A 14,417-nucleotide genomic window follows, 5' to 3' on the forward strand; every position below is an offset into this window, starting at 1 on the left:
TTACCAGAAGACGTTCATAAGGAAGCTTCTCTTTTACTGATGCCTGGATGAGACCTTTGGCTCTTGTTGCTCCCAGTGATAACCGTCACACTGTCGTAAATATAAATGATTAACACATATACGAACGCGCTGGCAGTAATCCTGACACTTCACCTCCTCCTTGTGCTCGCTTGTTGAACAAAAATCCCAAAAGCATCTTACTAAGGGCAAAAGGTGAAATTGATCAACTTCGCAAAATATCCACCTGTTGTTGGCCCTAGCACATGGACACATTATAGGTGCTGATAGTACTAACAGATAAGTCCAATGCAGCAAGCTCCTCTCCCACTTATTGTCTGTTCAGCCAACTGGGGATACAGGGCATCGTGCCATACTGGGTCACCAGTGTCCATACCAGAGGCCCAGGAGCATGTGAACTGACCTCTTGTCTGAAAGGCTGCTTCTGTTGTCAACAGTCTATTTGCCTCATTTGAGGAAAACCAATGTGTCCATGCGGCCTTTCTAAAGTGTGCTTCATCAGAAGCAATCATTGGACCAATGCCATGTTCATATTTGTGCACCTCCCTAATGAGACCCCCCCCCCCCCCCCCCGCCTGTCCTTCTAATTAAAGAGCCTTACACAAACGATAATCTGCCCATTGGCTTCATTCATTATCAGACATTTAGCTCACAGTAAAAGTACAGAACTCCACCACTTAACGCTGACCAGTGCATTTATTTCAGTTGGGACATTTTAAGACACAAGTATGAAAGCCTTAAATGTACATTTCCACTGAATAGTCAGGGACAGCTAAATGGTTACACAAGCATGCTAACATGTTAACATGCTCACAGTGACTATGCTAACAGGATAATTACCATGGTTACTTTATAAGTACGGCATGGTAGCATAACTAGCATTAAGTAATTAGCAAAACAATAAAACAATTACCTTCCAAGTGGACTCCCTCTGGATATCCACGACTGATATCCCAGGAATCTGGTACTTAATCTTATCCTTATAGACTTTGGTTTATAACTTACAACATTAAAAAACAGCACAACCACTGCTCACCCTTCACTGTGAATGTCCAATATAGAAGGGTGGAACTTAATAAAACGATGCCAAAGCAATTCCAGTGCCAAATATCGGACTGTAACGTAAATTATTGAATGATTTGAAGTGTCGTCTTACATAGACAAGATGACAAAAGTAACCCACACAAGCTTGCAAATAAGAAACATGATTTTGATCGAAATAATGTAATAAAAATGTACTAAATTCAATGAACAACAAATAATACATTTTCAAAACATATATGCTCTCTTTTCTGTTAAACTTTATTTACAACTATTATTTTTCTCATTCTGCTTCAGAAAGACGTTTTCAATATTATTCCTTGTGGAGGAACTAGTCAATAATTTAATTATTTTCCTTTGGACTGAAGCCATTTGTATTTTGGGCTTTTGGGGGAATTCTCTTTGTGTACACATTTTCTTACGTGAAAAACTATGCAAAACTAGCACATCACAGGCAGATATAACATCATTCATAATATTGATACAACGTAATTACTGATTCATTGAGCTTTAGATCCAGGTTTGCTTGTGAATTTTACATTAATGGAGGAACAACAACATGAGCTGCTGGGCACTAGTCGCTCTCCTCCCACTTCAGTCCACTCACGGGAAGGGGTGGGTCTTCTTTTGCCCTGAATGGAAACTGTGATGTTGCCTGATTGGATGATAAGGCAAAGACATAAATAAAGCCATAACTGAGTCATTTTTTAACACTCTCTGCACAAACAACACATGTATTTGCTTACAAAGTCCTCTTGCTCTGACAGCATAAAATTTAACAACATGTATCAGTACTTACTTTCCTCTACTAATGCACTTTATTCAGCTCCTACCAGACCAATGCATTTCTGATGGAATCAAATATTTCAGAGAATCTCCACCTCGCTCACGCGACATAACTCACATTTTAAAAGTTTGCATTTGTTATCGTTCCGGTTTATCCAACTCTCAATTCAACTTTCAGCTGTTTCATCGAGCAAATTCAAGTCAGAAATTCAGTTTCAGCTTGTGTTAAAGGCAGCAATTCCCCCCAGTTTATCCGAAAATTGAGAGTGGTCAATCCGGACATGTTCTATAAACTTAAAGCTGATCATTAAGACCAGATCACCCAAGGTATGCACAGGGACTTACCAAAACCTACAGCTACAGTTTTTCAATATATTCCACAGCTACATTTATCGCACAATTGTTATTGATAGTAACAACATATGTTACGCTATTAATGCTCACTTAGTAATAAGGGGGTCTTAGTAAACTTCTCCCTGTGGGTACAAATTAACGCCTTTTAATCAGCAAGTTTTTCAGCAACACTGAGCCGCTCTGGTCTGTGTATTACGGTAAAAATGGCAGCCTGGCGCCTGCTCTCAGATCTGGAAATAAGAGACAGGGGGGTGTAACGGGGAACCGCAGAACCTCCAAACAACCGTAGGCCGGATTACCGACATCTACAGCGGAAAGGTGGTGATTAGGGCAGAAGCCTCGGGGTCGCAAAGCCCCAAGCCCACACAGTATCCAGACAGAGGGTCGTGGTATTCCGACGGTGTGATGTTCCGCACCTTTTTTCGCAGCAGTGGTGAAACCCACGGAATGTTCCACACGGGAACAGCTGACCGTGGGATGCAGCACTTAGCCTGACGAGATGTGAACACCACGGGGGAGATATCAGTGATCATATGTTTGCATATTAACAATCAGGTAACAGCTCTGCTCCTCTTTCTGATCGCTGCCTGGATGTTGTTTTGTGGAGGTTTGCAGTGCGTGTTTTCCGGGATGTGGTTAAGCGGGTTATTATGGCTGTCATCCTGCTCAACCTCCAGCCCCTCCTTGTTTTGCTGCCACCGAGTGAGATATGTTGTAATGTTTACATTTTGTCTCTGTGGCAAACCCCTGCTCCTCTCCTCACCCAGCTCTTCACTGTGGTGCTGTTGTTGAACTCGCGGCTCAGCTCATGAGACTGGATATGTCCCAGTGCTTTGCAGCTTGGCAGTCAAAACACACGGAGACATTATTTATGAACACTTACTTGACACACCGGGCCTGATGTGAAGCATTTTTAAGGCCCGTTCAAGCTCGATACTGCTCAAGTTCAGCATCACATCACACATTTTCGCAGCTTGCATTCACTGCCCAGCAAAGACACTAAAGTGCAATATTACATAATCAGCTGGGTAGTTCACAGTAGGACACAGTGGGCTCCAGTGACAGTCCAAACGGACTGGCAGGCCACAGTAGAGTTATAGACCTATAATAACACAATACCAAATACTAATTCATTCTAAGGATATGAATGATCTAATGTTACCTTACATTTAATTTGCATTTGAATGTGTGTCACAGGAGATATGCTATAATGTAAAATTCCCAAACTTTTTCAGGTTGCTTATGCTTAGATTGGTAAATATTCTGTATTTGTAAATAGTTGAGAACACCTTTTCTGATGAGATGATATTCTGCTTACAATGGCAGCCAGTGGAGGAATAACTGTTTGCATCGTTTACTGTGTTACAGAAATACTACATCACAAGCCCTACATTCAAAATTTAAATGGACAGTACAAAAGTAAAATGCACTTTCATTCTCAAAAGTTAGAGCTACTTATTGTATAAATTGTAACTTAATATCATCAATTATTATTTGCAAGCAGTACTTTAACAAATATATATTTAGGCAGAGTTATAATTTTAATAACAGCTGGATATAACACTGAATCATATTTTGTAAAATGCCTTTGTGTAGAAAATCTTCACTTGAAACGTTTTGTTGACTTTCAGTGGACTTGTTGTTTATAAACTACATAAATAACAATAACTGCTATAGTTTTGATACATCGGGGCCAATAGCAGTGACAGCCTTGGTGTCTCATTGTACAGTCCTGCCAGTATTACTTAGTAGCAATTTGTTAGAACAGTTTTCACTATACAAATTTGTAAGCAGTACTCTGACATATGTTTCAGGTGGAGCTATATCTGTAATTGCATAATATAACATATTTATGCCGTCATCTATAATGATGCATCCTATTTTGTAAATGTATTAAGTCTATACAGGAATTAATTGAAAAGTTTAGTCGACTTTCAGGGGACTTTTTTTTTAAGTAAATAAATAACAACAGGAACTGTTTGATAGCAAAGTAGACTGTCTGGGTGTCTGCTGTCTGCTGCCCGCTGATTGGTTACTCTGGGTAAAGGGGCGTGGTCTAGCCATAACAATGCATTTCAAGGCACATACACGCGCCAAGGAATGTTTTCCGTTGCTGTGTCGTTAACGTTGTCGTTTCACGAGTGTAACGGTTTCTCGTGCTCAGGCGAACGTAGCCGTCAACTGACAGGTCGCTGGGAAGTTTCCGGAGACAACGTATTCCCATATGCTGCAGCTGGAGGCGTTGTGTTAGCTGGTTAGCGTTAGCAAGCTAGCAGAAGCCCTGTCGGGGACAGTGTCAGGATCTATCGGAGGAAACAGCGGTCGATTGGGACTCAGGCAACGGCTGTTAGTGTCCGGAGATGGTGGTCGGTTAGACGAGGTGACAAGCAAGGATACATTGATGGGACACGACGTTCGGAGGCTGGAACACCTGCCATCTCCTCCTTTCTCAGTGAGCAAGCCAACTAGCTAAGAAAGTAAGATGTGGACTGTGTTGTTAGCCAACTCGCATGCTAAACGTGTCCTTGCCATGCTGGGCTGAGGTGCTGTGTTAGCTACACGGGCAAATACATAGTGATAACCAATCAGACGTGCTAACCTCATATTAGCATGCTGGCTACGTAGCTCGCCGCAGCTGAGGGCTGCTGTGTTTGGACAAAGCGTTAGCCTAGCTTGGCTCCAGTTAGCAACCGCGATTGGTCAGGGGACGTCGAATTAGCGCCTGAAGTGAGGAAGTAATGGCTGCAGCGGCGATACTGTTTCTCTTGTCCCCAGCGGGGTGTGGGTGTCGCCACATGAGGCTTGTAATAACCTGTGTAACTGCACTGTGCTGTGTGGTGGCGAGCAGTCCGCCTGACCTGCCATATCTTTTGTTGTTGCTTTGTCTCTTGAGCACATGGCTTTCCATGTTTTTGTTCAGGCATGCTACAGCGACCCCTATTTATTCTGTTCCTGGAATAATTACGCTGCCATTTAATCATAGACCTATCAATTATTTAGGTCCTCAGCAAGTGTAACATTGTAATGCCCATAATTAAAGATTTTAATAACGAAATGTATTTTAACAGATTTTCATTACATGTATTATAAATGTAGTTTAATGACCTGGATCCCGGTCTGTCTGCCTGGTGACCTGCAATAGCCAACATAATGTTATTTGTCTTATGATAACGCTGTCGTATGCGTTTTAAACATGCCTCTACCTATTCAAGTATATTTTCTATTAATTAAGTTAGACTGTATTAGATGGGAAGTTTCATGTTTACGTCATTTTTAAAAGACGAGTGAGATAATCAATAAGTGCAATCAAGAAAAATTATTTCAAATAATAAAAACATAAGGTTAGTTATCATACTTATAGGTTTAAAGGTTAAGGTAGGCTATTGTGCAAGGCAGAAAAAAACACTTCACTGATCACAAGAGAGAGGAAATACAGTAGAATTAGATATTATCCAGGGAAATTACCACAGGTAATTTTGGGAAATGCAGCTTTCAGTGTCATAATCAACTGGACTGGTCTTGCAGACTTACTTACCACATAAGTATGAAGAAGTTGGCTGATGCATGTGCCTTCTGCAATCTAACCTCATTTACAAGGAATCTGGAAAAAAGTTTTGAAACTTAAATGTAGCAGTGAAATGTATGATAGATGGATCTGATTAAATGAACATATAATGGCCTGAATAATTCCCCACATGCATTGACTCTATATAAGGTCTTAAATATTTTCTCTATTCCTTATATTCTGAATTTGAGGGCATTTAGGCAAATTTAAAGTGGCATCGTTTGACGTTAAACCTCGGCTGCAATGAAGAGGGTTGTCACCAAAGTAGGGTACCAGTATCTTGAGTGATTCACAGAATAATGATGAACAATGTAACTAGTATTTTTTCAACCCCTGTTTTATTTGTTTAATTATTATATACTTATAATTTAGAACATTTCTAATCCTTGTGGGGAAATCTGGCTGGCACTGGACACATTTCATCTGTTAACTGGCATATTCCTGCTGTCAAACTATGATTTTTATTGAATTTCTCAAAATTTTCTGAGTGACTAGACCGTTGATGGATAAAGAATATCATTTATAATTAAGTGTAAGAAGCAAAATTGATTATTTATCTATTTATTATGTGTTTTTTTTTGCAGGGTTAAGACAATCAAAGGCCACATACAAGGGCCTCCACTGTACAGTTTCCTTTCCCAGAGTGTGACCCGTCTGCACGACGTCACCAATGCGACCATGGGAAATAGCAGTAAATAGGCTGCCACCAACAGCCCCCTTAAACCCAAGGAGGTTCCTTGGAGAGCCCTGCAGCGTCCCAGTGCATCTCAGGAGAAGGTGAAATAATCTGTCCTTTCTTTACTTATTGCAGTGTTGTTTTGAAGACAAAACATCATTATGGACATTTTATTCTTAAATAAGAGAATGTTAGACAATATTCAAGCCCCCATGTAACTCATTTCAACATAATCAATCACTAAACAATATGACTTGCTTGTTTCCTCACATCCAAGTCATATATGCTCATATAGCAAATACTTTTTGGATGTAAAAAAATATATATACCACTAAGCAGTTGTTGTGACGCATAGTTCGACGTTTAAATTACTAAACTTTACTTTATACCATCTAAAAAACGTTAAAGCACATTTGAATGGAAATGCAACTGTTCACCTTGACCAAGGCAATCAAGAATGGATTTTAAGGAGGCTTATAGACCCGGTATGGTTGGTGTGAAATAGGAATAATGTGTTGACCCGTCTCTGGCAATGATGATTTTTCTTCCCAATAATCTTACAGTCCACCTGTGAGACGCCAGTGGGTGAGACGAGACAGACCTGTGCTGCACCCTTCCCTGGTCCAGGATGAGAACTTCCATCATCTGCTCTTCTCCCAGCATCATCAACAGGTTCCTTTAGATGAGTCCAGACAATACAGCCACACCAGCACACCACCACGCATGCTTCACCCTGCTGCTCACCTGCCCCAGCAGAGTCCCATCATGGTGGATCTACATGACCAGGTAAAAGAAGTAGAACAGCCTGGTCGGGAAAGAAGTTAGAGCATGTATTACATATGATTTGCTTTCCTGACTGAACAAATGTTTGTACAGATTTAATATAAAACTTGCAGAGTGTGGTGCAGTTGTATATGAAATATCTTTGTCATAAAGTCTCTGTTTTATGAAGATTGTGGAGTCACCCCATCTCCCCCTCCCACGTTTTGTTTTTTTAAAAGATGCACCAGGGACCAGTTCCAATATCATACACTGTTACGACGGTGACGACCCACGGATTTCCTTTCCACACCGGGCAGCCCCTTCCAGGGTGCAACACTCAGCAGCTCCCAGCATGCTCGGTAATGTTCAGCGGACAGCTCTCTCTGCTCTGCTGCCTTCCTCCTCCTGTGAGTTTGAAAGGGAAGAGCCCAAATGTCAGTGGCCTCCATGTAGCATACCATACCAGCCATGCAATCTGTCACTGTTAATGACAAATGAGAAATTAAGTGCTGCTGTAACTATGCAGGATTTTTTGATATTCTTGATGTTGCCACAGTTATTAGTAGCAACAGTATAGTCACAATCATATGGTTGTACTTTTAGTTCCTTATTTGTTGAAACAGACTTCACAATAACATCTTGTTTGGTGTAGTGGTAATATTGTCAGTGTTTTGGTTTTATGTAAATGACTCTGTTTACTACAACAGTCTTTCATTATAAATGCCTTACTATGAATTAAAATGAGCCTATTGACCTTGGTTGTTTCAAAGTATTGAGTTTGATTATTGGTATAAACTTAAAAGATAATGGACTAAAATAAATGTTTGCCCCTCCTTCTTTTGTTTCCACTCTTCAGCTCATACAGGCATGTACCATGCAGCATATGCCAGTGTCTTATCAAGCCTTTCCACCCCTGATCTCCAGCGAACATTTTGTATTGCACCCAACCCCATCTGTACCCCCCCACCAGCCGCCGCACCTTACTCCCTTGAGCCAGTTTCTCCCTTTACAGCCTCAGCACCCCCGCATGGTGAGTTGTGGATATCTTATACACATTTATATAAGTTGTGTGTGTGAATATAGTCTTATAGCTATTTTTCTCTCCCTCCTCTCAGCCTCTGCCGAGGGTTGAGAATGAAGTTGACCTTAGAGGGGACCAGCACCCTCTAGGGACCTTCTCCTACCCTCCCTCTCATCACCCACCAGCGCTGCCTCCTTCTCTGCCCTTGCAGTATCTTCCTCAAGAGCCTCTGCACCAGGAGCTTCCTTTCGGAGTGGTAAGACAACGTCTCAGACATTTCACAGGGATATTGGCTGTGTACCTACAACTATTAAATAAATCATGGTTTCTATGGAATTTAAGGTCTTAAATTGGCTGCAGGTTTATTTGCAGATATGACCATAACATTGTACAACAAACAGAATAATAATAATATGAATAGTAACAACAGCAACAACGATGGTAATGATAACTATAAATGAACAGGATATATCAACAACAAAAATAACAGACCTGTGTGTGCATGTAAAGTAAATTTATTAACAAAATATTTCCGCTAACGTCCTATATATTTATGTTAGAGCCTTTTACAGAAATTACAATAATAACAAATATGACCCTCCTAAGTTGTTTTTTGGAAGATAACAGGATATAAGATCTTCACTTATGTTTGGAATAACAAAGTGATCTTGGGCAAGAAAAGGTTGGTGACTACTGCATGAATCTGTTTGTGTTTCTTGGCAGCCATATCCCCACATGTTGCCCCGACGAGTGAACGGACAGAGATACCGGTTGCAGCAACCGCTCCCTCCTCCTCCACCCCCTCCAGCTTACTACCCAGGCTTCCTCCCCTACTTCCTGTGAGTACATTGAAGGACCTGGTTATGAAATATAGAAGCATGAATCATGCAGTTACTTACTCATAAGTAAATTCATGGTTAATACTAGTTTACTGGCCTCAGTGTTTTACTATTTTGTGTCAGAATACCGCAGCTGAGTTTGGCTTAAAAGTGTCTTGTCCTGAATCATCTAAATGGAGTGACAAAGCGCCAGCAACAGTGATTGACTGTCGTAGCCGCTCATTGCTGGTTTGTGTTGCTCATGATCACAGTGAAGTTTGCTCAACAGGTTGTGTCTCTCACTTTCTCTGCTCAGGTCAATGCTTCCTGTGCCTCCAACAGCAGTGGGCCCGGCCATCAGTCTGGACCTGGATGTGGATGATGTGGAGATGGAGAACTATGAGGTGAGTGTGGTGGTTAGAGGAAAACAGCATGAAGCCACATGAAATATACAGGTGGCTCCCTCCTGTGGAAAACATTATTCCCCAGTCCATGCAGGTCTGGCAACATGTCGATGGCTGCTCCTTTCTGAGGTTAGATATCGTCAAGCTAACATTAGCTCAGTGTGAGAGTTGAACGTTGGCTAGGATTGGCCAGTGAGTGCTTTCCCCAGAACACACACAGTATGCTCTCAAATGTGCTCTGTACACGTAGAGGGCCGGTAAAAACTGTGTGATATTTTTTTTTACAATTGGGCTGGACACCCTACATTTCTGCCCCCACCCTAAGTTGATAGTTGATCAGTTTGTGTGTCTCTCTCTCTCTCTCCTCACTCTCTCTCTCCAAAGGCATTACTGAATCTTGCAGAGAGGTTGGGTGAAGCAAAACCACGGGGACTCACAAAAGCAGATATAGAGCAACTCCCGTCCTACAGATTCAACTTGGAGAGTCATCTATCTGAACAAACGCTGTAAGGCATTTTCCTCACCTCTTTCGTAAAACAAAACGCTCGTATTCGGTATATTTACATCCTTTTAATGGTTTCCTCTCTTTCTCTCAGGTGTGTTGTGTGTTTTAGTGACTTTGAGTGTAGGCAGCTACTTCGGGTATTACCTTGTAACCACGAATTTCACGCCAAGTGTGTGGATAAATGGTTAAAGGTAAGTCAATTCCGTTTGAACAAAAAATGTCAGTCTTGTTTGAGTTCTCTGTGTATTTGTACTCATTGCTGTATGGGCTTTGCTTCCAGACCAATCGTACTTGTCCTATCTGCCGAGCCGATGCCTCGGATGTTCACCGGGAGGTGGAGTGAGAACTGTCTCTGAGTGCTGAACTGGAAAGCTGCACAAACCAGAGTCTGCCCCAAAGCTGGGGACACCTGCCACCTTGCCTGCGTCCTCCAGTAAATATAGCTTACCAACCCACCACTCCCGCCCCTTTCCTAAATAATAAGCAATCCGGGATTTTTTCTGGAGCCTGTTGTACCTCTGCTGTGCTTCATGGTCTGAGTCTCATGAAACCCACTGCCTATTGCAGCCTATAGCCAGAGTTCTGGGATCGCCAGCCAGTTCTTTCTCTGCCCCCTTGTTGCAGATTCCAAAGATTTTCCCTACAATGCATTGTTTGCTGCTTTTGTTTACAGGGTTTCATTTTTCTTTATTGGATTTGGTCGTGGTGTTCATGAATAGTGAGCTTCCTGCATTGGAGCAAGTGAGTCAGGAGCGTGGAGGATCATAGGCTGGACACCTTGTGCAATTAGCAGAAAATAAATAGGAATACTTCAACATGGGTATCTGTGTTTGGAGACGACGCCTGACCATCATAGATGCATGATTGTGTAAGGTGTAGGACAAATTCTCTTGTTAATAATGTATGTTCTGCAATAATATTGATCATTTCAACAGTTTTACCCTTTATTTGTTTTAGATTTTGCCAATGCTCTTGTGAAAGTGTGACTTGCTGTGGTTAAATGCAGATTCTGTTAAGCCTGAGGTTATGGGACATGCAACTGTGGTTTATCTTCTACCCCAGATAATCCACTTTGGAACACAGATCTGTGCAAAAGCAGTCATGGATTAATGGACTGCGTCTTTTTAAGGGTCATCTGGCATAACTGCACAAGTGCTACATCCACCCTCCACGTCAGCATTGTTCCTCTGGCGAGTGTCTACTTGCGTCTGCATATTGTGTGTGTATGTTTGTCCTGTTCACAGACCCGATGCATTGTGTGTAACCACTGGATACAGGGCAGCATGCTAGGAGTTGCATGAACTGTTGATTCAGACTAGCAATATTTTAATCAAGCATTGCCAACAAAATGTATCACACAGAAGCATACTAAAAGAACTGCTTGTTTATTCAGAAAGCGCCATGAGGGAAGACTTGCATGTGGTTCCACCCTGACCGTGTTTAAGGATCAGAGTCCTCTTCTATTAAGGGTATGCTGTTGCCATAGAGCTCTGGGGGCCTGTGCAGAAAGCAATATGTGCAGTGAGCGGCAAGTTTGACGTGAACATTTGCTTGCCCTCTATAGGAGGACCAGGCTTTTTATTTCTTTGTCTTTGAGCCAAATCCACGATACAGATATAGCCTACTGTTCAAGATTTCAGATCTGCCTTCTTATGACCTTGACAAGCACAAACCCATTAGTAACCCTGAAAATAATTTGTGATTTCCACTTGTTTTGAAAGTATGTCATTTAAGAAAAAAAAAAAAACTTTATTTATGGTTATTTCTTCTAGACAAAATGCATTGAAGGAAACAGTTGGTGCACTAACAATGTTTGTGTATGGTGTGTGTTATATTCTGGTAACTTGGTCAGGTCATTGTCTTAGGCCTTGGTTATGGTGTTGTAGAAGAGCAACTGTATGTACAGCTTCAGTGTGAATGCTTTTAGATCAACGTTTGAAGACAGAAGAATGTTGAAAACCCTTGTAGAAGTCACTGGTGACGCTCCACGTTTCACCAGCTGTCTGTGTATTCCACTGTGCTCGAGGCCGCCTTTAAATGGCACAGAGCTGTGTTCACACAAAAAATAAGAATATATTTGGGGAGGGGGGAGAAGAGCAAAAAATGACCTTTTTTGCATTGGATTCACTCTTGTCTCTTAACTGCCCCGGTTAAGCACTAACAGGCGGTCGTAACCTTTGCTTTTACGTGTGAAGGGATCTTGCCTTTTACTTTACTTTTGTTTCTTAAGTGAATGTGAGTCTTTGACGTCTGTGCCACCTTCGAGAGAAAAAAAGAAGCCATTTAATGAGTTAAACCCACAGCTTTGAGAATTAACCTATGTGTACATATCTATTTCGCTGGCATATATTGTAAGTTTAAAAAAATATCACTCAGGGCCTCTCAGTATATAAAAAACAAAGGAGAACAGTCCATTTTAAATGGAAAGGATGCCATGAAAAGGATATATCTGAATTTAGTTTGGTCGTTTTCCTCAGACCATAAAAATACTTTTAATGTAATCAATTATAATATTCTGTTTTGTCTGAAATAGTAGATATATCATTTAACGACAGGCATGCAAGAAAAAAAGATCAGTAAATATGTTATTAATATTCACTGAAAAGAGGCAATGTACACTGCAACTCATTACAAGTGTATTATTCAAACCTGTTTGACTTTTGTTCTTGTACTCAAACCATATGTTGAGACATAGCGGTTGTGATCCCATTTCTAAACGTGCCGAGCTGCACACTATCCTACCTAACTCACTCCCAAATCTACTTCAGAGATGTTTGCATGACTTTTTAAAGAGAAAAAAAAAGTTAAACAGGTGTGTTATAGTGGAGGATATCTCGGAAATCTGGTGGGGACCTATTTAATGGTGCACAATTTGCATGCTTGTCGACCAGATCCCAACTGATTTTTAGCTCTAGTTGGCTTTGGATTCTGGGGGTTTGGATCTTAACGCTCAGCTGATAACTGCCATGCATTGTACTGCACACATTTGTAATAGAACTGAATGACTACAAGATTTTATTGCGCTAACTTCATTTTATAGAAAAAAAAAAGAAGAAAAAAAAATAGCTGGTCTTGAATCCAGAGATTCTTACATACATTGTGTTACTGTTATTGCCCTAACGACTGAAAATAACATGCTCTGAAACTACTGTAGTTTATCAAAAGCCATAGTGAAAAGGTGCTAGATGTTCTGCTTTTAGGTATGAAAACTCACTTGTGTGAATGCAATAGTTTGTCATGGATCCCATGTATTATTGAAGCATGTTATACTAATACCCCTAAACAATGTTAGTGAAAATCAATATAGTTTAAGGGAATAAAAAAAGAATAGTGTTGTCATACTTATTTCAGTGTAGTACTGTACCTGCCTATCAGACTCTTCCTCTCAGTGTATCAATATCTTAAAATGTATTGTTCACATATAGATAGCTTAACTCATGTCAATGTTAGCACTATTATTTCTGAAATAAATATTTAAGTTGACAATATTCAGATAGCCTGTTAAATACAAAGAGATGCTCCCATTATAAGGCCTATGTAATGAAGTAATTTTTAACAGCAAATGAGAATAGAGTCTTGTAGTCTTTCTGTTAAGCGTTATTGAAATAATCTCACAGCTTGCGTGGTGCAAAAATGTGTTCCAATGAGCAGCTAAAGTTTATTTAGGATTTGTGATTGATTGCTCCGTAGACGCCATTTATTGTTTACCAATGATTTTTGCTGTGGTGGGATAGTGGTTTACTGTTCTTACTCTCCCTGGCCTCTAGGGGTCCTTTGCCTGAACACCAGTCTACCCACCCGCCGACAGAGCCAGGGGCATGTGTTCTGTGTTAGGCAGATATTTTGCTTTGGTACTTGCACATTTACAGTTACCTCATTTTTTCCATGTTTGTATTGAGGGGGGTGGGCGGGGGGAGAAAACAACTAATATATATTATATATAGGAAATGTTTCTTATTGTTATAATTTTTCATTCCATTGGAATCATATTGTTTGTAGCATTTAACATAACTAGTTAGTGTATTATATATACATCTGTATACTGTTTGAAATTTTTAAGATTTGTACTTTTTTTAAATGAAAGTTGCTAGTTATGCTTTACCAAGTAGTGCAATCATATTTTTTTTTTATTGTTGTGGCTGATCTGAGAGGGTTGTTCACTAATAAATGTATGATGTATACCAAGACCACACTTGTCGTAGTTCATTTAACACTAATTATGATACTGTTCCCATCAAGTGATGACATTTCTAACAAGGAATCCTAATCTGAAAGAAAAAAAAAATATATATCAGGAGCCATATGTAAAAAACAGATGAAGAGTTTTCTGTAACAAGGGCCAATGCTTGTGTGGAGAGATCCAACTGTCATGTACATTCTCCAGAGTTTGTCTAAAAATGGCTTTAGTTTCTCTTTAGGATGATGTTACACAATCAATCATAGCACACACAGACCAAAAAATAAGCA

General features: G+C 40.5%; 1 protein-coding gene across 4 annotated transcripts; it reads left to right on the forward strand.

Moving 5' to 3' along the window:
- The first annotated feature begins 2,410 nt into the window (after nt 1-2,410).
- On the forward strand, nt 2,411-14,137 carry rnf44 (ring finger protein 44). 4 transcript variants are annotated; one of them, XM_062393250.1, is made up of 11 exons: nt 2,411-2,754; nt 6,349-6,541; nt 7,004-7,226; nt 7,442-7,609; nt 8,059-8,232; nt 8,318-8,479; nt 8,947-9,062; nt 9,358-9,445; nt 9,830-9,951; nt 10,042-10,141; nt 10,231-14,137. In XM_062393250.1, the coding sequence occupies exons 2-11, from the start codon at nt 6,435-6,437 to the stop codon at nt 10,291-10,293; spliced, it is 1,323 nt and encodes a 440-aa protein (XP_062249234.1). In that variant the 5' UTR covers nt 2,411-2,754; nt 6,349-6,434; the 3' UTR covers nt 10,294-14,137. The 4 variants fall into 4 exon arrangements, with proteins under 4 accessions (XP_062249234.1, XP_062249232.1, XP_062249236.1 ...); XM_062393248.1 differs by lacking the exon at nt 2,411-2,754 and adding an exon at nt 4,250-4,676; XM_062393252.1 differs by lacking the exon at nt 2,411-2,754 and adding an exon at nt 4,250-4,676 and having other exon boundaries at nt 7,442-7,561.
- The last annotated feature ends 280 nt before the right edge of the window (nt 14,138-14,417 follow it).

Source organism: Platichthys flesus, chromosome 8 (assembly GCF_949316205.1).
Source record: "Platichthys flesus chromosome 8, fPlaFle2.1, whole genome shotgun sequence".
NCBI classification, from domain to species: Eukaryota; Metazoa; Chordata; class Actinopteri; order Pleuronectiformes; family Pleuronectidae; genus Platichthys; species Platichthys flesus.